We start from the raw sequence: 21,936 nt of genomic DNA, 5'->3' as shown, positions 1-21,936 counted from the left end.
ATGCGAGGCCGCAAACCTTCTCTTCTCCGGACCCTGTGCCCCATGCGCGTATGAGTCCCCCTGTCGCTAATACTAGTCAAACCCCCCAGTCACGTTTACTGGTGCACCCTACCGGTGAAGTTCTCTGGACTCAGCCAGCGGACCATGAGCCCGTGATTCCTGAGTTTGTTGGCGACTCTGGAATCAAGATCGACATCGTTGGGTTCACCGAAATTGACTATTTTAGCTTTTTTTTCAGTGACGACTTTGTCAATCTGATGGTTGACCAGACGAACCTGTACGCCCAACAGTTCGTCGCTGCAAACCTGGGATCATTTTTAGCTAGACCCAATGGATGATACGTCGTCAATGCAGCCAAAATTAGGACCTTTTGGGGCCTCGTGCTGCATATGAGCCTAGTTAAAAAAACCAGTGTCAGGCAGTACTGGAGCGGAGATGTCCTCTACCAGACCACGCTCTACAGTATGGCCATGACATGTCCCCGGTTCGAGACCATTCGGAAATGTTTGCATTATGCTGATAATCCAGCATGTCCCCCCAAGGCCGCTCATCAACCACTTCAGGTCAAAATTTTGGGAGGCCTATGTCCCTGGGCAGGAGGTCGCTATTGAGGAGTCTCTCATCAGCTTTAAGGGAAGACTCAGCTTCCGGCAATACATCCCAGCCAAGTGGGCGCGGTATGGCATGAAGATGTATAAACTTTGCAAGAGTACCTGAGGGTACACTTGCAAGTTTATGGTGTATGAGGGACGAGATTCCCGTATTGAACCCCCAGAATGTCTCCCCACTCTGGGTGTTAGCAGGAAAATTGTTTGGGGCCTTTTGCACCCATTGCTAGATAAAGGTTACCACCTTTACGTGGATAACTTTTACACTAGAATCCCTCTCTTCACATCCCTCACTGCCAGATCCACGGTTGCTTGTTGTGGGACATTCCGGAAGAATTAAAGAGGCCTTCCGCCCCATCCCCTACACGCTCCTATCCCTGGGGGGGGGGGGGGGGAGTTCGTGCCTTTTCCCATGAAAACCTGTTGCTGGTCAGGTATAAGGACAAGAGGGATGTCCTTATGCTCACCACAATTCATAGGAACGGCAGCACCCCTGTCCCTGTGCGAGGTACCGCGGGGCTGGTCCTCAAGCCAGACTGTAATCTGGAAAACACAGACATGGTACAAAAAAAGTTACAGTCTACAAAAGAGTTATACATGGCAACCTGTACCAAGTACTGTCCCAGTACGCTGGCAACACAGGGACATTTCTGCAGTTTCAAGGGGAATTTCTAATGGTTGACCGCAAAAGAGTGGGTCAGAGCACCTCTGGAACTGTGGTTCCTCCACAATGAAAGAAGGGACAATACCAGAAAAAATGCAGTGTGTCACAGGAGGGGGATTTGGAAGGGCACCACCCCAATCAACCCTAAGTTTAATTCCCCAGAATTCTACTCCAATGTACCAGTCCAGAGTACATTGTCTTCCAAATTTTAAAACCAAACCACCCCCCCCTCCAAATAAACAAACAAAAAAAACTCTTTCCCAATACCCCTGATCCCCCCCCCCCCCCAAAAAAAAAAGATATCTTTTTTTTTTCATGGGACACAGAGTCAACAGCATTAGGGGTGTGCATTTGAGGTAACAGAATAGGGAAGGCCACACACATCCCATTCTCAGAATGATGATTTAGAGCATAGAGTTTGGGGCGGGCATACATTTTTACTTTTGGCTATACTGTGGGTCATCATTCTGGGAAAATAATTGGCATATCAGTAGTAAAATAGCAATTTTCATTTTCCCCATACTACGCTTCATCCAATCCTGGAAAATACATTTAGGGAACATCGTCTGTTTCAAATCTCCACTTCACCCCTATACACCTTCCCTAGGGGGTGTACTGTTTGTAATAGGCTCACATGTGGGTGTTCCTTTCTTGTATTTTCCTCTGAATGTATGCAACTTTCAGGTCCGTAAGAAACATCGACCTCAAATGAGAAGAGTTCTTGCTCATGAATTTCCAGATGACAATTCGGATTCACATGTTAGTTGTTCCCAGAAAGATGAAGCAGAGCATAGGTTGAAAACTGAATTTTCAAAAGGTACCCTTCATCCATTCCTGGAAAATAAATGTAGGAAACACCCGTGTGTTCATAATGTCCTCTTTAGCCCTATACCCATTCCTCAGGTGGTGTACTTTCTGTAATGGTGTCACATTTTTCTCTGAATGTATGTAACCGACAGCTACTGATTTGCCATAGGCCTTAAATGCAAAACAGACTTCTATGACTTCGGAGCCTTGCTGTGCGTCCGCCCAGCACGATACCCCATATGTGGATGTATTTCCATAGTCAAGAGAAAAAGCCCTCCAAAATTTGTAACCCAATTTCTCCCATTACCCCTTGTGAAAATGTAAAAAATTGGGTAAACCCAGGATTTTAGTGTTAAAAAAATAAAATGTTCAATTAATGGCCCACTGTTCAAAAAACCTGTGAAGTGTCAGTTCTCACTGTACCCCTTGTTACCTTCCTTGAGCGGTGTAGTTTCAAAATTGTGGTCACTTGCTGCTTTTTATAATATATATATATATATATATATATATATATATATATATATTAGATAGATAGATTTAATGTCAGAACCTCAACCATTGCAGTGCAAATCACTACTTTAAGCCTCACATCTCATTGGTGCTGTCTCACTCCTAAGCCCTGTTTTGCACCCGCATAGTGCTTTATCCCCAAATATGGGGTATTTCCTTTCTATAGAAATTGGGCTACAAATTTTGTGGAACTTTTTTTCTCTTACTACTTATGAAACTAAAAAATGTTGGTTAATACCAGCAATTCAGTTTTAAAAATCAAATTTTTCACTTTTACGGCCCACTGTTTAAAAAACATGTGAGGTGTAAGTACTAACTATAACCCTTGTTACGTTCCTTGAGGGGTGTAGTTTCTAAAATGGTGTTACATGTGTGGGGTTTATGCTGTTCTTGCACAATGGGGGCTTTGTAAACGCACATGGCCCTTGACTTCAATTCCAACAAACTTTTCACTCCAAAAGCCCAATGGCGCTCCTTCTATTCTGACCATTACAGTGCGCCCACAGAGCACTTTACATTCACATATGGGGTATTTTCTTTCTCAAGCGAGATTGCACTACAAATTTTGGAGGCCTTTTCCCCTACTGCCTCATGTGAAAATGAAACATTTGGGGTAACACTATCAATATAGTGCGAAAAATCCAATTTTTCACTTTTACGGCCCATTGTTCAAAAAACCTGTGAGGTGTAAGTACTCACTGTAACCCTTGTTACGTTCCTGGAGGGGTGTAGTTTACAAAATGGTATAACATGTGGGGGGGGGGGTTCTGCTGTTTTGGCTCCATAGGTTTGTAAATGCACAGGTCCCCAACTTCAATTCCAGCAAAATTCTCTCTCCAAAAGTCCAATGGTGCTCCTTCTGTTCTGAGACCTGTAGTGCGCCAGCAGAGCAGTCAAGGTCCACATATGGGGCGTTTTCTTAATCGGGAGACATTGGGCTTCAAATTTAGTGGTCCATTTTCTCATATTACGCCATGTGAAAATGAAAAATTATGAGTAACACCATCATTTTAGTGTTAAAAATCAAATTTTTCATTTTCTCGTCCAAGTTCAACGCAAACCCGTCGAACACCTGTGAGGTGTTAAGGCGCACTGTACCCTTTGTTACATTCCTTGAGGGGAGTATTTTCCAAAATATTGTGCCATGTGTAGGTTTTTTTGCTGTTCTGGCACCCTGGGGACTTGCTAAGTGCAACATGCCCCCCAAAAACCATTTCAGCTAAATTCTCTTTCAAAAAGCCAAATTTTGCTCCTTCTCTTCTGAGCATTGTAGTGCGCCAGCAGAGCACTTAACGTCCACATATGGGGTATTATCATACTAAGTAGAAATGGATCTTTAAATTTTGGGGGCATTTTCTCCTATTACCCCTTGTGAAAAAGAAAGAATTGGGGTAACGCCATCATTTTAGTGTTAATCAAATATTCAATTTTTACATTCAACTTCAACGCAAACCCGTCAAACAACTGTGAGGTGTTAAGGCTCACTATACCCCTTGTTACATTCCTTGAAGGGTGTAGTTTCCCAAATAGTGTGCCATGTGTTTTTTTTATTTTTTGCTGTTCTGGCACCATGGGGGCTTCCTAAATGCAACATGGCCCCCAAAAACCATGATAGCAAAATTCGCTCTCCAAAATCCCACAATTGCGCTTTCCCCCTTGATCCATGTTGTGAGCCCGCGGACCACTTTATGTCAACATATGAGGTATTTCCATACAAAAAGACATATTGTATATGTGAATCAATACAATTTATTTGGAATGTCCATTTTCCTTACAGAGTTTCAAAGATAGAAAAATGCTAAATTTTTCAAATTTCCATGAAAGGATGCAAGTAACGACAAAAAATTACCACTATGTTAATGTGGAATATATCACGAAAAAACATTCTCGGAATCAGAATGAAAAGTAAAAGCATCCCGTAAAGTGGGATGCATAAAGTGACAGTGGTCAGATTTGCAAAAAAGGGCCGAGTCCTTACGGGGTTAAAAAAAAATAGTTTTCTACCGGAGTATGCCTTTAATGTTGGAGCCCCTCCAAAGGCCGATTGTCCACATTAATCCACAATGCCTCCTGTTGTTCACACTTAAATGTCAGTATGGTACCCTTGTGTACAGGCTTGCCCAACAGGTCCCCTTATTAGTCACTTCTTATTGAGTAGTTGGGGAGTCACAAAGGGCAATATATTTCACGGCTAGGCAAAGGCAGATTGTTCTTGTCAATCCTCGTGCCCCATTGTCTGGCTAAGCAACTCAGGACTACAGTTTATTGTCTGTACCGACATCTCGGCATCATGTAAGTATGCACTTAGGTGATCAGCAGTATCAATGAAACAGGAGGTTTAGGTACTTATTTCTATATTTGCATTTGCTGTTGTAGGGTCCATTTTGTCCACATGTATATATGACAGTAAATCTCTCTATATGTAAGTATCTCTTTCCATTCTGAGGGGTCAAGAAACATGCTTCTGGACAGAGATACTATTATGCATTTTCCTGCTTTTAATTCTAGGAGCGGGGACACACTGGTTTGAGATTACTACAGCATGTGGACTTGAATTGCAGCTTTTACACATTTTTGCCCTTTTTGCATGATTGTTCTTCATATAGGAAGCAGGCCAATGCTAATATAGTTTTTGTTTATACATCATGCTAAAAGTCCCAATAGTGGGAGCTTGCCCACCTGCCTGTTGGTGATATGAACATACGTTTTTTTTTATCGCATGATTTAATTTACTAGACGTTCCCCTGAGGACGTCCCCAAGTGTGGTGTGAGAACACTGGGGATAGAAACGTACGTTGGGAACATTACTATTTCTCTAATAGATGCGGTTCTCTTTGCGAATGGGAACTTGGTCATCTTTGTAATAGGTGAACTCCGCTATCCTTGTAAAAGGAGTGTTTTTTTGTGAATAGTGTTGCTATGCATATGGGCAAATATACTGGAAAATATTCTATTCTTTATTTGTGTACAATATAAGTGATTAAACATCTTATGCGTACTATGAATACTATTACAGCATAATGCTGGGTAATTGCTGATCCACCGAGAGACTTTTCTATTTTTGTACACCTGGTATATACAATTCCCCTTTCCTTTATTTTTTGGTGGCACAATTATGTATGTATCTTTTTAATGTATACCAATAAATAGCGTGTATTAATAGGCACTTCCCCCCTTAATTTGATAAGCTACTCTATGTCGTGTCATCTCACATTTAATAGAGGCAGATTGCTTGTCAATTTACAAGCCTCAAGTAGTTCAGTATATTTCTTTGTGTCTACATGCAGTTCCTTTTGGGACAAAAAGGGGGGGGCATAAATAAGTATCGGATAAGTCTTGCTTTGCTTCATTTTCATGTTTCGGTTGTTTTAGCAATTAAAGGGGTACTCCACTGCCCCAGCATTTGGAACATTTTGTTCCGAATGCTGGCTGCGGGGGTCGTGATGTCACGCCACACCCCCTCAATGCAAGTCTATGGGAGGGGGCGTGGTGGCTGCCACGCCCCCTCCCATAGACAAGCATTGAGGGGGCGTGACGTCACGAGGGCCTGGCCATGATGTCACGACCCCCGCAGCCCGCACCCATCGTTTGGAACAAAATGTTCAGAACGCTGGGGCAGTGGAGTACCCCTTTAACTCTCATGTTTCTGACAGCATTAATGATGCTTCCTATCCGCTGTCTCATGAGAGGTCTTCGTGCAGTGTATTCAGAAAAATAAGAACGTTATAGGGCTCAGAAATCTACTTATATAATGTTTTACTTTTCTTAAAAGTAGTACAGTAACACACAAACATGTAAAGATGGGTATTTACTAATTTTATTGACCCACAGAATAAAGAGAACATGCTAGTTTTAACATAAAGTGCACTGCTGCATTAGAATGGATTTTGTTTAACCATAGTCACTGCTCACAGGTACTGCAATACTTGGATGAGGCTGGGTTCACACTACGTTTTTCAACTAAGGTTCCCGCATACGTTTTCTATCAAAAACCGTATGGGGAAAAAAACGGATGGAACAGTATGGGAAAAAGTAAACCGTATGGGTTTTTAAACAGTATACTGTTTTTAAAAGTGCATACTGTTCCGTCCGTTTTTGTAGAAAAAAAACCCATACGTTTTTGAAAATTTTGTCCATTTTTAATGGGAGGGGTCTTGGGTGGGGACTTAAGGATTCAAATGCGCATGTGCAAAGTAAAAACGTATACGTTTTTCCCGTATGGAACCGTATACATGTGCGTTTCCCATTGACGTCCATGTTAAAAAAACGTATGCGGTTGCAGTACGGTTTTTAAACCGGAGACAAAATCGTGGTCAACCACGGTTTTGACTCCGGTTTAAAAACCGTACTGCAACTGCATACGTTTTTTTTAACATGGACGTCAATGGGAAACGCACATGTATACGGTTCCATACGGGAAAAACGTATACGTTTTTACTTTGCACATGCGCATTTGAATCCTAAAGTCCCCACCCAAGACCCCTCCCATTAAAAATGGACAAAATTTTCAAAAACGTATGGGTTTTTTTTCTACAAAAACGGACGGAACAGTACGCACTTTTAAAAACAGTATACTGTTTAAAAACCCATTCGGTTTACTTTTTCCCATACTGTTCCATCCGTTTTTTTCCCATAAGGTTTTTAATAGAAAACGTATGCGGGAACCGTAGTTGAAAAACGTAGTGTGAACCCAGCCTGACTTGCTTTTGCTTGGATCAGGCAGCCAAGGTTGATTTAATAATGTAGGACCATTTTTTTTGCACAGTTGAATGGGGGTGAATGAATAATGCAGCATCAGTGGGGTATGTGTCAATCTTTTCCCCACACTCGCTGGCTGTAGTTTTGCCTCCAGACGTTTTAGAAGTTCTTGGGTTTGTACACTACTCTGCACTTTTTACATTTTTTCCTATCATAGCTGCTGCTCAGCTTTGGTAACAGCTGTGGTCAGGCCAGGCATTCGTATTTTTAACAGATAATATGGCTACTTCAGATATTCTTTGCAAAGGTAGATCATGATACTTGTTGCTCATGTCCTTCCTCAGGAGCTTACACAGCTAAGAACACAGTAAGGGCATACAATATAGCGTGGATCACTTTTGAGAAATTCCTAGTTAAATATTACACATCTGATATTACCAACCATAAATACATTTTAGTGTTAAATTTTGCTCCTCTTAAAAAAGCACATGGCATAATTTTACTTTATATAGCGGGCATACACCATAATTTATCAGTAAGTCCTCTGGGCCATCCATCACTTTTTCAGGCACATCCAATTAAAGCCATATTGAACAGCATATTGTAATCAGACTGTGTCTAAAACTACCTCCAGAGCCCCAGTAACTGGCCATACGTCCAAGTAGTTCAGCCATTTTTTCAATAACATGCAATTTGGGGTCTTAGCTAGCATTGTCATGAAAGCAGCTATTTATTTGGGGTACTACTGAATCCTGGGACCTGGGGAGTTGACCAGGACCTCTATTAATTCCTGTATATTGTTGAAAAAAACATCTATGCCGCCATGACAACGTAACATTGCTTCACACTAAAACCCAACAGGTCAGGGAGGCTGAAGTCACAGATTTTTGATCCTTCCAGTATGTCTGGGCACTGCTTTGATATTGGGGTAGCTTATTTAGCCTTTAAACACATCTTGCCCACTCACATAAACAAAAAGCTGGGATGCTGGAAGTCACCATGTTTCCATAGGTATGTTCCAAATTCACAGTATGAGATGGCTAGGGCCTTCAACAAGACAGAATTTTGGATATTATACAAATTGTAGTTTGTTCTTGCCTTAACCCCTTAAGGACCAAGCCCATTTTGACCTTAAGGACCAGGCCAATTTTATTTTTGCGTTTTATTTTTTTCCTCCTCACCTTCTAAAATCCATAACTCTTTTATATTTCCATCTACATACCCATATAAGGGCTTATTTTTTGTGTGACCAATTGTCCTTTGTAATGAGACCTCTCATTTAACCCCAAAAAAAATGTATGGTGAACCCAAAGAACAATTTTTTTAGGAAGAAAATTTAAATGAAGACCACAATTTTGCACATTTTGGAGGGTTTTGTTTTCACAGTGTATAATTAACGGCAAAAATGACACGTGTTCTTCATTCTGTGGTTCAATATGATTAAAATGATACCCATGGCTAGATACTTTTCTATTTTTGTACCGCTTAAAAAAAAAAACTCAAACTTTTTGTACATAATCAGTAATATAAAATCGCCCTTTTTTGACCACCTATAACCTTTTCATTTTTCCGTATATGGAGCGGTATGAGGGCTCCTTTTTTGCGCCATCATCTGTACTTTTTATCAATACCACATTTGCATATATAAAACTTCTAGATCACTTTTTATAATTTTTTTTTATTTTTATATTTTTTTATGTGACAAAAAAGCCGCATTTTTGGACTTTTTTTTTTTTTACATTTACGCCGTTCACCGTACAGGATTATTAACATTATATTGTCATAGTTCGGACATTTACGCATGCGGCGATACCAAATATATTTATTTTTTTAAAATTACGCTTTTTGGGGGGTAAAATGGGACAAAGGGACAATTTTCATTTTTATTGGGGAGGGTATTTTTTACTTTTTATTTTTACATTTTTCAAATATTTTATCGGCTATCTTCTGCTCTGGTCTGCTCGATCTCAGACCAGAGCAGAAGACCCGAGGAGACAGACTGAGGTAGGTGAGGGGACCTCCAGCCGCCATTACAGATGATCAGATCATCAGCGCTGTGGGCGATCCAATCATCTATTTTAACATGCGTATTGATCACGACATCTGAGGGGTTAATGGCAGACATCCGCGCGATTGCGGATGTCGGCCATTACCAGTGGGTCCGCGGGTGTCCCCTGCAGTGTATGACACAAACACCGTTCCCATGCTCGTGGTCATACACAGGACGTAAGTGTACGTACTGGTGCGCTAAGTACCTCCGCACCAGGACGTACATTTACGTCCGTGGTCGTTAAGGGGTTAATAAATACATTTAATTAATTTACTATCTGTGATATATTTTTGACCTCTTCTTTAGGCTACCTACACAGCCAGCCAAGGCACACCACTGTTTAATTTCACATGATAGCATACATAGCATACATATTCAATTATCACAAATGATACATGTCTCTTAACTGATCCCTCTAAACTCGGACTTGGACTGATCTGCAGAATACACTCCTCCTACACCCTCCCCGACCCTTTTTGCCCTGCATAATTGATGTATAGGGTGTGGCTTACAGCACTGAGCATTGTACAATCATGTAGGGCAGGGAGGGGTGGTGGAGGTAGCTCTTAGCCATTATCTAATTATCATTTGTTTTATCACTCTATAAGCTATCTGCCTATGACTGCAGCTCTGAACATGTTATAGAGCTGACAGATTCCTTTTAACTATGCAACAGTGCCGTATCTTTCATCAAGTTTGTTTCCTATATTTGTGGGTTCCCTTGGAAAACATTTTTATTAAATCAACTGGCGCCAGAAAGTGTCTCTGCTGACACCACTGTCCATTTTAGGAACTGTCCAGAGTAGGAACAAATTCCCATAGCAAACCTATCCTGCTCCGGACAGTTCCTTAAATGGACAGAAGTGTCAGCAGAGAGCACTGTGGTCAGACAGAAAAGAACTTCCTGTGGAGCATACACTAGCTGATAAGTACTGGAAGGATTAACATTTTTAAATAGAAGTAATTTGCAAATCTGTTTAACTTTCTGGCACCAGTTGATTTAAAAAAAAAAAATGTCTAGAGTAGGAGCAAATCCCCATAGAAAACATACACTGCTCTGGACAGAGGTGTCAGCAAAGAGCACTTTGGTTAGACAGAAAGGAAATTCAAAAAGAAAATAACTTTTCCCGTAGCATAAAGCAGCTAAGTACTGGAGGGATTAAGATTTTGAAATAGAAGTAATTTACAAATCTGTTAACTGAAAAATGTTTTCCAGTGGAGTACCCCTTTAAGATTTTTCCTTTCTAGTCCCACATGTCTGACATTAAATTCAAATTTATCTCTTGGAATGCGAGGGGAATACATTCTGAATTTATAAGGGCCCTAACACTCAAATCAAAGTTCCTTCACAATCCAACTTCCTTCAAAATCTGTGTATACAGGAGACACATTTGAAAAGTTGCACTTATAAAGGGCCTTCATTTGCATAGGCCATGATATTACATTGGATGTGGTCCAACAATACTCTACCACAGTGTTTCCCAACCAGGGTGCCTCCAGGTGTTGCAAAACTACAACTCCTAGAATGCCTGGACAGCCAAAGGCTATCCAGGCATGCTGGGAGTTGTAGTTTTGCAACATCTGGAGTCACCCTGGTTGGGAAACACTGCTCTACCAAGTGGTGTCTCTCCTTCTGTAAGCAACCTCCTCTGTACTCATCTGCGGAAACAACTTAGAAACAGTTGTCTATAGATCGGTAACATTTCCTTTTTGAGGAAGTTTTATTGAGCAGACTAGATGGGCCAAAAGGTTCTACTGACACATTCTACGCTTCTATGTTTCTGGCATGGCTGTTGGAATCCCTAGTCATGTTCTAAGGCTTTTGAATGAGTTAAACACTGACTTTTAGGTATACTACTTCCAATAGGTGTCACCAAAAAATAAGCTCTTTATATCTGGAAGCATATGCTTTTCCAAAATTCCTAGTGAAGCAACAATGTCCTATAAATCTTTCTGCGCTCTTTCTCCTTCTTTAACAGGCCCAGTGTACGTAGTACTCTTACATAGTGCACTTTTTAGTAGTGTCTTTGCTGGTATTAAAATAGCTACATTTTTGGCCAATTCAAGCTAATGTAGCTGAGCTGTAACACCAGGCTCAGTTGCTCCTAAAAATCAAGGGCTATGCCTAATAAACATTTAAGCAGCCACAGCCCCTTTTCAATAGCTGATCGGCAGGGCTACTAAAAACTGGACCTTAACTGACATAAAATTGATGACTTAACCTAAGGATAAGCTATCAATTTTAAAGTGCCGTAAAACCCTTCAAACTGAAAACTTGTACCGTGTATGGTAGACTTTAAAAATAATGTTATAATGGATCCTTCAAGCTTTTTACATTAGCATAACAGATAAATTGGAAAAATGAATGTACATTATTATTCAAATAATCTTAATATCAGGTGGACACTTTTTCAACATGTTTAACAAATGACTTTAAAATGGAATAGTGAAAAAGTGAAAAAATAATAAAGCTACTAATTCTATGCAACACGAAACAAAGCCGTTATAAAGATAAATCAATTAGCTTGCTAATTTCTCCCTTCTCATTTATTTAGCTGTACACTGTATTTGTAGTAATTGACTACAATTATGTTAATTACTAACTCTAGTGTAATTACTATATTTATTGTAATTGATCACGCAATGTACCCACAGCAAAGCTGGCATTTTGTCGGGCATCAAAGGAACAGGCTGTTGGAAGACTGTTCTCCAAACTAAATAGAGGGAGGGGGATATGCTATTAGCAATTGAAAAGGGTAAGTTGGATTTTACGCCCTGTTAGCTTGAAAGCACCAGTTCATTAAGGATATTAATTTCCTGATAACTACACATTGAAGCATGACATACCAACGCTGTATCTATAGGACTTACGGATTATAAATGCCTGACAGCTTCAACAGCTAAAGTGAAATCAATTAAAACCACAGCATTTACAATCCAAGAAGACATAACTGCGCCATAACTACCTAAGACTACAATTTTCACACGACAAAAAAAAAAATAAGAAAGAAAGAAAGCATGAAAAAAGGCCATTCAGACACCTTCAAAATCTGACAGGTCAAGAAAGAAGTTTGAAACAAAACCAACTTATAACCATCATCTCTTCCTTTTGCCTGTCAGATCAACGTTACCACGCCTGTGCAGTTACTGCTTCAGCCTGCCAGCTGCCACAAGGTGATTTTTCATGTCTTGTCAAAAAAAATCTTTTATTCTATTTGCTCTGCATTAACATGTCAAGTTTATTGATCAAGCTCCCTTCTGCTTCCACAGCAGGGCACTGTGCTCTCTTGTGTATAAGGGGGCTTTGATGTCCTCATGGCATTCCAGGCCAAATAATGCACATACTAAATGGATTTAATGCAGAAAATGTGTTTCGGTGTGACAGCTACATTAATAACAGCCATTCATGCTGATAAATATGCATTTCTATGAAGAGATAACTATACTCCCCCTATTTTGCCTATTCTCCACACACTTCTACTTATCAACAATTATACTATCACTTTCTGTAGAAACCCCATACTTAATCTTTAAGTAGCATACCATAAGAGCAAGTGCCAGCAAACAATTCCATGTAGACAGATCTCTCAGTTCATGTGAAATGTATACTTTCTAGTTAATAACTCGAGCATCAAAAGGAATAAATATTTAGTGGTCCTGTGAAACTTACTTCATGGTTCACTGTAACATTTGCCATCAGGGCTTTTAAGAAAGGATAGTCCACAGCAAACGATTTTCTCTCATCGGCTTTTGCATCAATTCTTCACTTTGCAAAAGTTGCAGTTCTATGGCGAGAGCCTTGTCAGATTGTCTCCAACCAATAAGACAGTCGATGAGGCAGCCTGGGATGGGCCCCATCTTATGAGGGAGCCAAAATTAGCTTTTAGAGATCCCCATTTATTTTAAGGTAAAGTGATCATTAGGGTTTTACCAGCTGGACACACATGGATTAGTGTCTTGGTCATAAAACACTATTTAAGGAAAACTAATTTTTTTCAATATAGTTGTAAATTAATATTTACACAGCCAAAATAGTGAGTTGCGGTACAACACTTTTTGTATAATGATACAGATAGAAAAACATGAAGAAAAAACCGGCCACTCACCATACACCATAACTTCATCTCTTGCAGAAAGACTTCTTTATTCAGACATACTCACATGTACACGAAGGGGAGAGGGACATACACCGGTGGTGGGAGGGGGGGGATACAGGTAGGCAACAAGCTTCGTTTTGCACTGTTTCAGTGCTTCAACCGGCAATGGCAGGATGAAACACTGAAACAGTGCAAAACGAAGCTTGTTGCCTACCTGTACCCCCCCCCCACCACCACCACCACCACCACCACCACCGATGTATGTCCCTCTCCCCTTCGTGTACATGTGAGTATGTCTGAATAAAGAAGTCGTTCTGCAAGAGACGAAGTTATGGTGAGTGGCCGGTTTCTGCATCATATACACATCATTGTAACCAGAGCACCACCACAAGTCAAGCACAGCAGCAGGAGCGCAGCAGTAAGCATTCCGCCTCCATCCTCACAGTAGCCGGACATAGTTCTTTTTCTTTTGTTTATATGAACTTTTTGTATAATGACTACTTGAAGGGTATGTATGGGTGCAACTTCATTTACATCATGTAATGTAAGTGCTGTTTAATTGGACATTTAATAGAATAAACCTATGATTTATTATTATGGTATACCTCTATGGGAAGCTCGCTTTTTCAGGGAGAGCAAGGACTGACATCCCTTCAGAATTCATCCTTCTTTAAAAGAACCTCAAAAAGAATATTTTATTTAACTTGTTTAATGTTGTCTGAGCTATCAAATCAATGTAATTTACTAGCTAGCAGCAGGTAACGATTTTGCCACAGTAATGGGTCTGTGAAGGTTTTTGTTGTGTTTTTCTTAAAGGGGTACGGTAAAAACCTTTTTTCTTTTAAATCAACTGGTGGCAGAAAGTTAAACATATTTGTAAATTACTTCTATTAATAAATCTTAATCCTTCCTGTACTTATTAGATGCTGAATACTACAGAGGAAATTCTTTTCTTTTTGGAATGCTCTCTGATGACATCACGAGCACAGTTCTCTCTAATGACGTTATTATAATAATAATAACGCTTTATTTATTGTTGTCCTTAGTGGGATTTTAACCCAAGTCCCCAGCGCTGCAAGGTAGCAGTGCTAACCACTGAGCCACCATGCTGCCCTTAGCATACATCTGCTATGCATGGTTGCTAAAATGGACAGAGATGTCAGCAGAGAGCACTGTGCTCAGTCAGTGTCATCAGTGTTCCAAAAAGAAAGGAATTTCCTCTGTAGCATTCAGCAGCTAATAAGTACTGGAAGGATTAAGATTTTTTTTATAGAAGTAATTTACAAATATGTTTAACTTTCTGCCACTAGTTGATTTAAAAGAAAAAAGGTTTTCACTGGAGTACCCCGGAGGCACTTACTAATTCTACATAATGGATCCATTCAGCTTGATTGTTTGCTGGTACGAGCTTTCTGAAGTCTATGTCTCGGTCCTGCTGTTGTTAGATATTTCCTTCAGTCAGTGTTGTCCTGTTACGTTTGCATTTGTACTTTATCTGACCCATTCTGTACTGTTACCACTCCCATTGACCACTGATATCTGCTGGTTAGTTGACATATGTTTGTTTGTTTTTTGCTTCTGACATTTGATATAAGCCTACATGAATTTTTCACTTCACTGCTGATTGGTCCCACTATTTTGCCCTACCATAACCTGGAGAATCTAAGTACAGAAGGCATTGTTAGGACACAGGAAAGGCAACTCCTGAAGGTGAAGCTTGGTTCTGTAGTCTAGCAGCCAATCGGTGCTATAACAGTTACTAATTTTAGTTCTGAATGTCCCTTACATTTTTAACAATTTGTTTATTGATAGGCACCTAAGGTTGGTTTTTATGTAGAAGCTGACAGTAAGTTTTAATGCCATTTACCTCCATTTCTGGATATATTACCTTTCCTTACCTTGTGGGAATTCAGGGTAGTTCTATCCAGCTGCTGTTGGGGGTATTAAAATAATCAAGGAACTGTCATACATCAATTTCTGAAAGCAATGTCAAAGATAAGCCTGTAAACATTTGTGGAAGAACTGGAATGTAGCCATGTATCTCTCCAGATACATACAGGAAAGAACTAGGTAATCACTAGATGGTATAAAATCCTATAAGGATGTCTTGCGTCTGTCAGAACAGAAGCTGCTGCTACAGGGCAGTTCCCCATTCTGACATAGTATGGTGTCCCAATCAGGGAATATCCATCTATGATGTCCATATGCTTTCATGGAAACAGTTTTCTTTGTAATACAACCAACAAAAAATTCAGGCTAACATTCTCCAGCTGAACTGTTATATATATATATACACACAACATTATGTGCACTAATGATGTATCCCCTCAAAGTTCTTTTTACCTCACTGTTATTTTTTAAGACAAATGTAGAGCGTTGTCATAGTCACACAATTATACAGTGTACACATAAATGAGTTAGGATAAAAACTTTGAAAAGTAATAGACTGTTCAGTGGCAGAGTTCAAGCAAGTTGTATAGTTGCAAGAAAAGAGGCGGCTAGTACAGTTTTTTAACAGAGGCCAACTAAGACTTAGAAACTAAGAAAGGATGGTACACACAAAGTGACGGGTAGGCACGTAACTACACTCTAGACTGTCACGCAGAACAAATCTTATTTAACACTTTACTACAGAGTGCACACTGTAATGAAATCCATGCTGTCACAATTAATAATATGCATTTAATCTGATGACCGAAAGAGGGAAGGCAAAGAAGGACAAACACACAAAACATTGTCCGAAACTTGGCTACCAGATTCCTTAACAGAAGGGTCAGACTGAAACCTGCATATCTCCGAAATGATGTCCACAAGAAGCATGTGAAATGTCAGCAGACTGCTTTTTCTGCATTCTATAGTTAAAGGGGTATTCCAGGAAAAAAACTTATATATATATATATCTCTACCGTGGTGGGACGGTCCAAGCTATCTGGCCGCCAAATTGCAAGCTAAGTGCCTCACTATTTCATAACTTCATAATTTTATATTTCCCTTTCTTGCACCATAGCTGTATAGCTTTTCATGTTGTATCTATATACCCATGTTTTATCTATATCTTTGTTCTAGCAGTGTGCTGCTGTATTCTCCTGTTGCTATATATATATATATATCTCAACTGGCTCCAGAAAGGTAAACAGATTTGTTAATTACTTCTATTAAAAAATCTTAATCCTTTCAATAATTATCAGCTGCTGAAGTTGTTTTCTGTCTGGTACCAGTTTTCTCTGCTTGTCTCAGGAACTGCAAAGAGTAGAATATGTTTGCTATGAGGATTTGCTTCTAAACTGGGCAGTTCCCGAGACACGTGTCATCAGAGAGCACTTAGACAGAAAAGAACAACTCAACTTCAGAAGCTCATAAGTACTGAAAGGATGAAGATTTTTTAATTTAGAAATCTGTTTAACTTTCTGGAGCCAGTTTATATATATATATATATATATATATATATATATATATATATATATATAAAGTTTTTTTCCTGGATAACCCCTTTAAAATTAAAGGCTATGTACTCTGTTGCATCCATTTTTGTTATCACTTTAATGCATCTAAAATAATAAAGAAGCTACTTTGCAATCAGCGATAAATAAAAAATGTCCCAAAACAAAAAAAAAATGTATTAAGAAACTTAAGATAATTTTGGAAGCAAAAGGACAATTTTAGTAATAAACGTTTATTTTAGGGGTATTCCAGAAGATAACATTTATCTCTTCTCCCCCTCAGTGTTGTGAAGGATCCCCCAATCCACTGAGCCGAGGAGTGCCATGACTGCTGTATTAATAGGAATTTACTAATTATACACCAAAACCATCTGCAATTTCCTGTTCGGGCAAAATTTATACAAAAGTTTACTTAAATGTGTATACTTTTGCCATAATACTTTTTCTGAAAACAAAAGACATTAAAATATATGCAGAAAAAAATATATTTAAAATATTAATGTATGTATCAGTGTACTTTTGATTGCATCCAGTAAAACAGAAGAAAAAAAAGATGTATTTGCAGTTTTTACATTAATTTAAAGGGAATCTGTCAACAATTTTCCGGGCAGCATGAAATACTAACAAGCTACCTCTGTACAATGAGTTACTCTGAAAAGCTGCTGTGTGTTTGAGGAATCAGAGTTACAAAGCCAACTGGGAATGGGGCATGGGATGGTCTGCAGCAGCCTCTCCCCTTTCCACCAGTTTTCGAGCTTGTGGAAAACCAATAACAGCAACAAGAAACTCTTCTCGTCATTATTTTGGTCAGAATTTTGCATCAGTATTTGGCAGCCAAAATTAGAAGTACAACCTATCACAAAAAAAACTGGAATAGAAAGTTCTGCACCTCTTCTGTGTTATGGACCTAAAAGGAAGTATGAAAAATAATACACTGAACAATCAGTGAATTAGGTCCACCTTTTTATGAGATCATGGCTTACAGATGTCAGGAAAACAGGTCCCTCAAGTTGGTGAACTTCCTCCATACTCAACATGGCCCATGCCCACTGCAGCAGTTCCATCGGTTACTGCACATTTTTTGGAAAAGTGGAAGCAGATTTCATGGCCTGTTTGAGCATATCCCAAACAGGATACAGTTCACAGATTGGGGCCAAGACAGTGTGGAGAATTCATTGTCATGTCCCTCCAACCACTCCCTAGTGGCAATGTCCTGTTGAAACACCTCCTAAAGATATGGGTGCAGATGGGCAGCTAACAGGCCCCTATAGCCTCCACCGTTCTATGATTAAGGTATGATAACCACCAGCCCAAGGGCATGCCAGGAGAATGCTCACCAGACCATGACATCACCACCATCGGCTTGTTGAACCCCAATGTTTCTCCCACAGAACATGGTTTCATGCTGATTAGGACAAATACAGACCTTACCATCTGTATGGTTCAGCAGGAAATAAGACTTATCACTCCAGACAACTTTCTCATATCTCCAAAAACTATTGGCTTCGTTACTTGGCCTATGTGATGCATTGTTTGCAGCTTGCTGCTGTACTACTGGATCAGTTAGTTCATTGTGGTATGTTGTTGCCGAGATACCAAAGTGTTACCCAAGGCTTGCCTCTTGGATCAACCACATGCGGTCTGCCGATGGTGATTTTCAGTTGAATGTCTGTCCATGGTTTATCCAGTCCTGGTACCTGGTCCTTTATTTGGGTACCTGGTACCTTAGTCCAGGTCCTGATACCATGGTTCAAAAACAGCCAACAAGTGCGTCTGTTTCAGAAATGCTGGCACCATACTTCTGGGCCTCAACAATCTGGCTGTGGTGAAAGACACTCAATTCACCACATTTACCCATTACTGGCAAATGTGGCTGTGCAGAGGAGAGGTCAACACATTTATTTAAGAGCCCTGGGCACCACATGTTATTGCATTATTGGTCATAAGATGTAAGCTGTTTCTATGGCCCGTGTATGGTTTCCATAGCCACAAAGTGGATGCTGTGTATTTGTATTTAACTAAAGACTCAGAAAAGAAATTACACTGCAGGCTCACACACATTTTTTGGTAAAAACTTAGCAAACATACTTAATCAGTAAGGAACAACATTTACTAGGAAGGAACAATCAGAATATTAAATACTGTATTCTGTGTTCAAAATATAATACAAGGTTCTCTTACCTTAATAAATTAAAGCTCAGATCTAGTCTTTTTGCTCGATGTCCATATTTTTTAGCAAGAAATGATGGAATCATAGTACAATCTTTTCCAATGTAAGACACCTAAAAATAGAAAAATATATCATAATGGCAATCTTGAAATGTAAAGTTTTAATTTACCTTTTACCGTATATACTCGAGTATAGGCCGAGTTTTTCAGCACGATTTTTCGTGCTGAAAACACCCCCCTCGGCTTATACTCGAGTGAACTCCCCCACCCGCAGTGGTCTTCAACCTGCGGACCTCCAGAGGTTTCAAAACTACAACTCCCAGCAAGCCCGGGCAGCCATCGGCTGTCCGGGCTTGCTGGGAGTTGTAGTTTTGAAACCTCCGGAGGTCCGCAGGTTGAAGACCACTGCGGCCTTCAACATCATCCAGCCCCCTCTCACCCCCTTTAGTTCTGAGTACTCACCTCCGCTCGGCGCTGGTCCGGTCCTGCAGGACTGTCCGGTGAGGAGGTGGTCCGGTGGGATAGTGGTTCCGGGCTGCTATCTTCACCGGGGAGGCCTCTTCTAAGCGCTTCGGGCCCGGCCTCAGAATAGTCACGTTGCCGTGACAACGACGCAGAGGTGCGTTCATTGCCAACGTAATTCTGCGTCATTGTCAAGGCAACGCCTCTATTCCGGGCCGGAAGCGCGGAGAAGAGGCGCCCCCGGTGAAGATAGCAGCCCGGACCACCTCCTCACCGGACAGCCCTGCAGGACCAGACCAGCGCCGAGCGGAGGTGAGTACTCAGAACTAAAGGGGGTGAGAGGGGGCTGGATGATGTTGAAGGCCGCAGTGGTCTTCAACCTGCGGACCTCCGGAGGTTTCAAAACTACAACTCCCAGCAAGCCCGGACAGCCGATGGCTGCCCGGGCTTGCTGGGAGTTGTAGTTTTGAAACCTCTGGAGGTCCGCAGGTTGAAGACCACTGAGGGCGAATGATGAGAAGAGGATGATGAAGGGGGGGTGTGGGGATGATGAAGGGGGGTGGGGATGATGAAGGGGGGGGTGTGGGATGATAAGGGGATGATGAAGGGGGGATGTGTGGGATGATGACAAGGGGATGATGAAGGGGGGATGTGTGGGATGATAAGGGGATGATGAAGGGGGGATGTGCGGGATGATAAGGGGATGATGAAGGGGGGATGTGTGGGATGATGACAAGGGGATGATGAAGGGGGGATGTGTGGGATGATAAGGGGATGATGAAGGGGGGATGTGTGGGATGATAAGAGGATGATGAAGGGGGGATGTGTGGGATGATGACAAGGGAATGATGATGAGGATGTTAATGACGGGTCTGGATGATGACAGGGGGGGGATGAGGTATTTCCCACCCTAGGCTTATACTCGAGTCAATAACTTTTCCTGGGATTTTGGGTTGAAATTAGGGGTCTCGGCTTATACTCGGGTCGGCTTATACTCGAGTATATACGGTAATCTTAATCCTTCCAGTATTTATCAGCTGCTGTATGCTCCAAAGAAAGTTGAGTTGTTATTTTCAGTCTGATCTCAATGCTCTCTGCTGACACCTCTGTCCGTATGAACTTCAGGACAGGATATCAGACTCCCAGTGAAAACATTTTTAAAAATCCAACTTTAATGAAAAATCATATTAAAAGCAAAATAGGTGGAAAAATAGTGGAAAAAAAAACACAGGGTAAAAAAACACAATCGAAACGCCAACACGTTTTGACTCGTTAACAAGTCTTCGTCATGGCAAGTAATAAAGACACACTGCTCGGTATATATACACCAGTTTACAAACACGTGACATGACATCACACGCCATACACCCCTTTCAATTAAAAATACTCATAGGGCGGAGAAAGGCATACAAACTGATACATACAATAAAAAATGAAAAATAGGATCTGACAAGAGAGCACAGGTAGGTTTACATGCCTATATATAGATAAATCACTGTAAAAATGTATTTAGAAAAATAATCGAGTCAAACACATCGTGCAGACTCGATCAGTCATATAAAACACCCCATATCGTTATGATTCTGGACGGAGGCTATGTGAGCAATTCTCCAATAGGGTACAGATTCCAAGCCACGAATATACAATGACAATTAAGGTACATTACTAGTATAATATCATGTTTGATAGAATAGAATAGATAGATAGCGAACGTGGAAATCACGTCCCAATCAATATATATATATATATATATATATGTATATATATATATATATATATATATATATATATATATATATATATATATACACCGTATATACTCGAGTATAAGCCGACCCGAGTATAAGCCGAGACCCCTAATTTCAACCCAAAATCCCAGGAAAAGTTATTGACTCGAGTATAAGCCTAGGGTGGGAAATACCTCATCCCCCCCTGTCATCATCCAGACCCGTCATTAACATCCTCATCATCCCCTTGTCATCATCCCACACATCCCCCCTTCATCATCCCCTTGTCATCATCCCACACATCCCCTTATCATCCCACACATCCCCCCTTCATCATCCCCTTGTCATCATCCCACACATCCCCTTATCATCCCACACATCCCCCCTTCATCATCCCCTTGTCATCATCCCACACATCCCCCCTTCATCATCCCCTTGTCATCATCCCACACATCCCCTTATCCCACACATCCCCCCTTCATCATCCCCTTGTCATCATCCCACACATCCCCCCTTCATCATCCCCTTGTCATCATCCCACACATCCCCTTATCATCCCACACATCCCCCCTTCATCATCCCCTTGTAATCATCCCACACCCCCCCCCCTTCATCATCCCCACCCCCCTTCATCATCCCCACACCCCCCCCCCTTCATCATCCTCTTCTCATCATTCACCCTCAGTGGTCTTCAACCTGCGGAC

At 40.8% G+C, this 21,936-nt stretch overlaps 1 protein-coding gene across 12 annotated transcripts in view; it reads right to left on the bottom strand.

Annotated features, from left to right (window-relative positions):
• Window positions 1–21,936, bottom strand: part of LOC130282731 (leucine-rich melanocyte differentiation-associated protein-like) — a 545,347-nt gene that overhangs the window by 493,077 nt on the left and 30,334 nt on the right. For 11 of the 12 annotated variants that reach the window (XR_008846502.1, XR_008846501.1, XR_008846506.1 and 8 more), the window contains exon 2: window positions 19,056–19,156. Coding sequence is in view for 5 of the 12 variants with exons in the window: in XM_056531304.1 (XP_056387279.1) it covers window positions 19,056–19,156 (101 nt within the window). In the remaining 7 variants the exon portion in view is untranslated. Of the gene's footprint in view, window positions 1–17,123; window positions 17,256–19,055; window positions 19,157–21,936 lie in introns of those variants that run through there. The other variant, XR_008846504.1, reaches the window with a different exon arrangement.

The sequence above is a fragment of the Hyla sarda genome, chromosome 7 (genome assembly GCF_029499605.1).
Source record: "Hyla sarda isolate aHylSar1 chromosome 7, aHylSar1.hap1, whole genome shotgun sequence".
NCBI classification, from domain to species: Eukaryota; Metazoa; Chordata; class Amphibia; order Anura; family Hylidae; genus Hyla; species Hyla sarda.
This window is presented reverse-complemented; position numbering and strand designations above follow the sequence as displayed.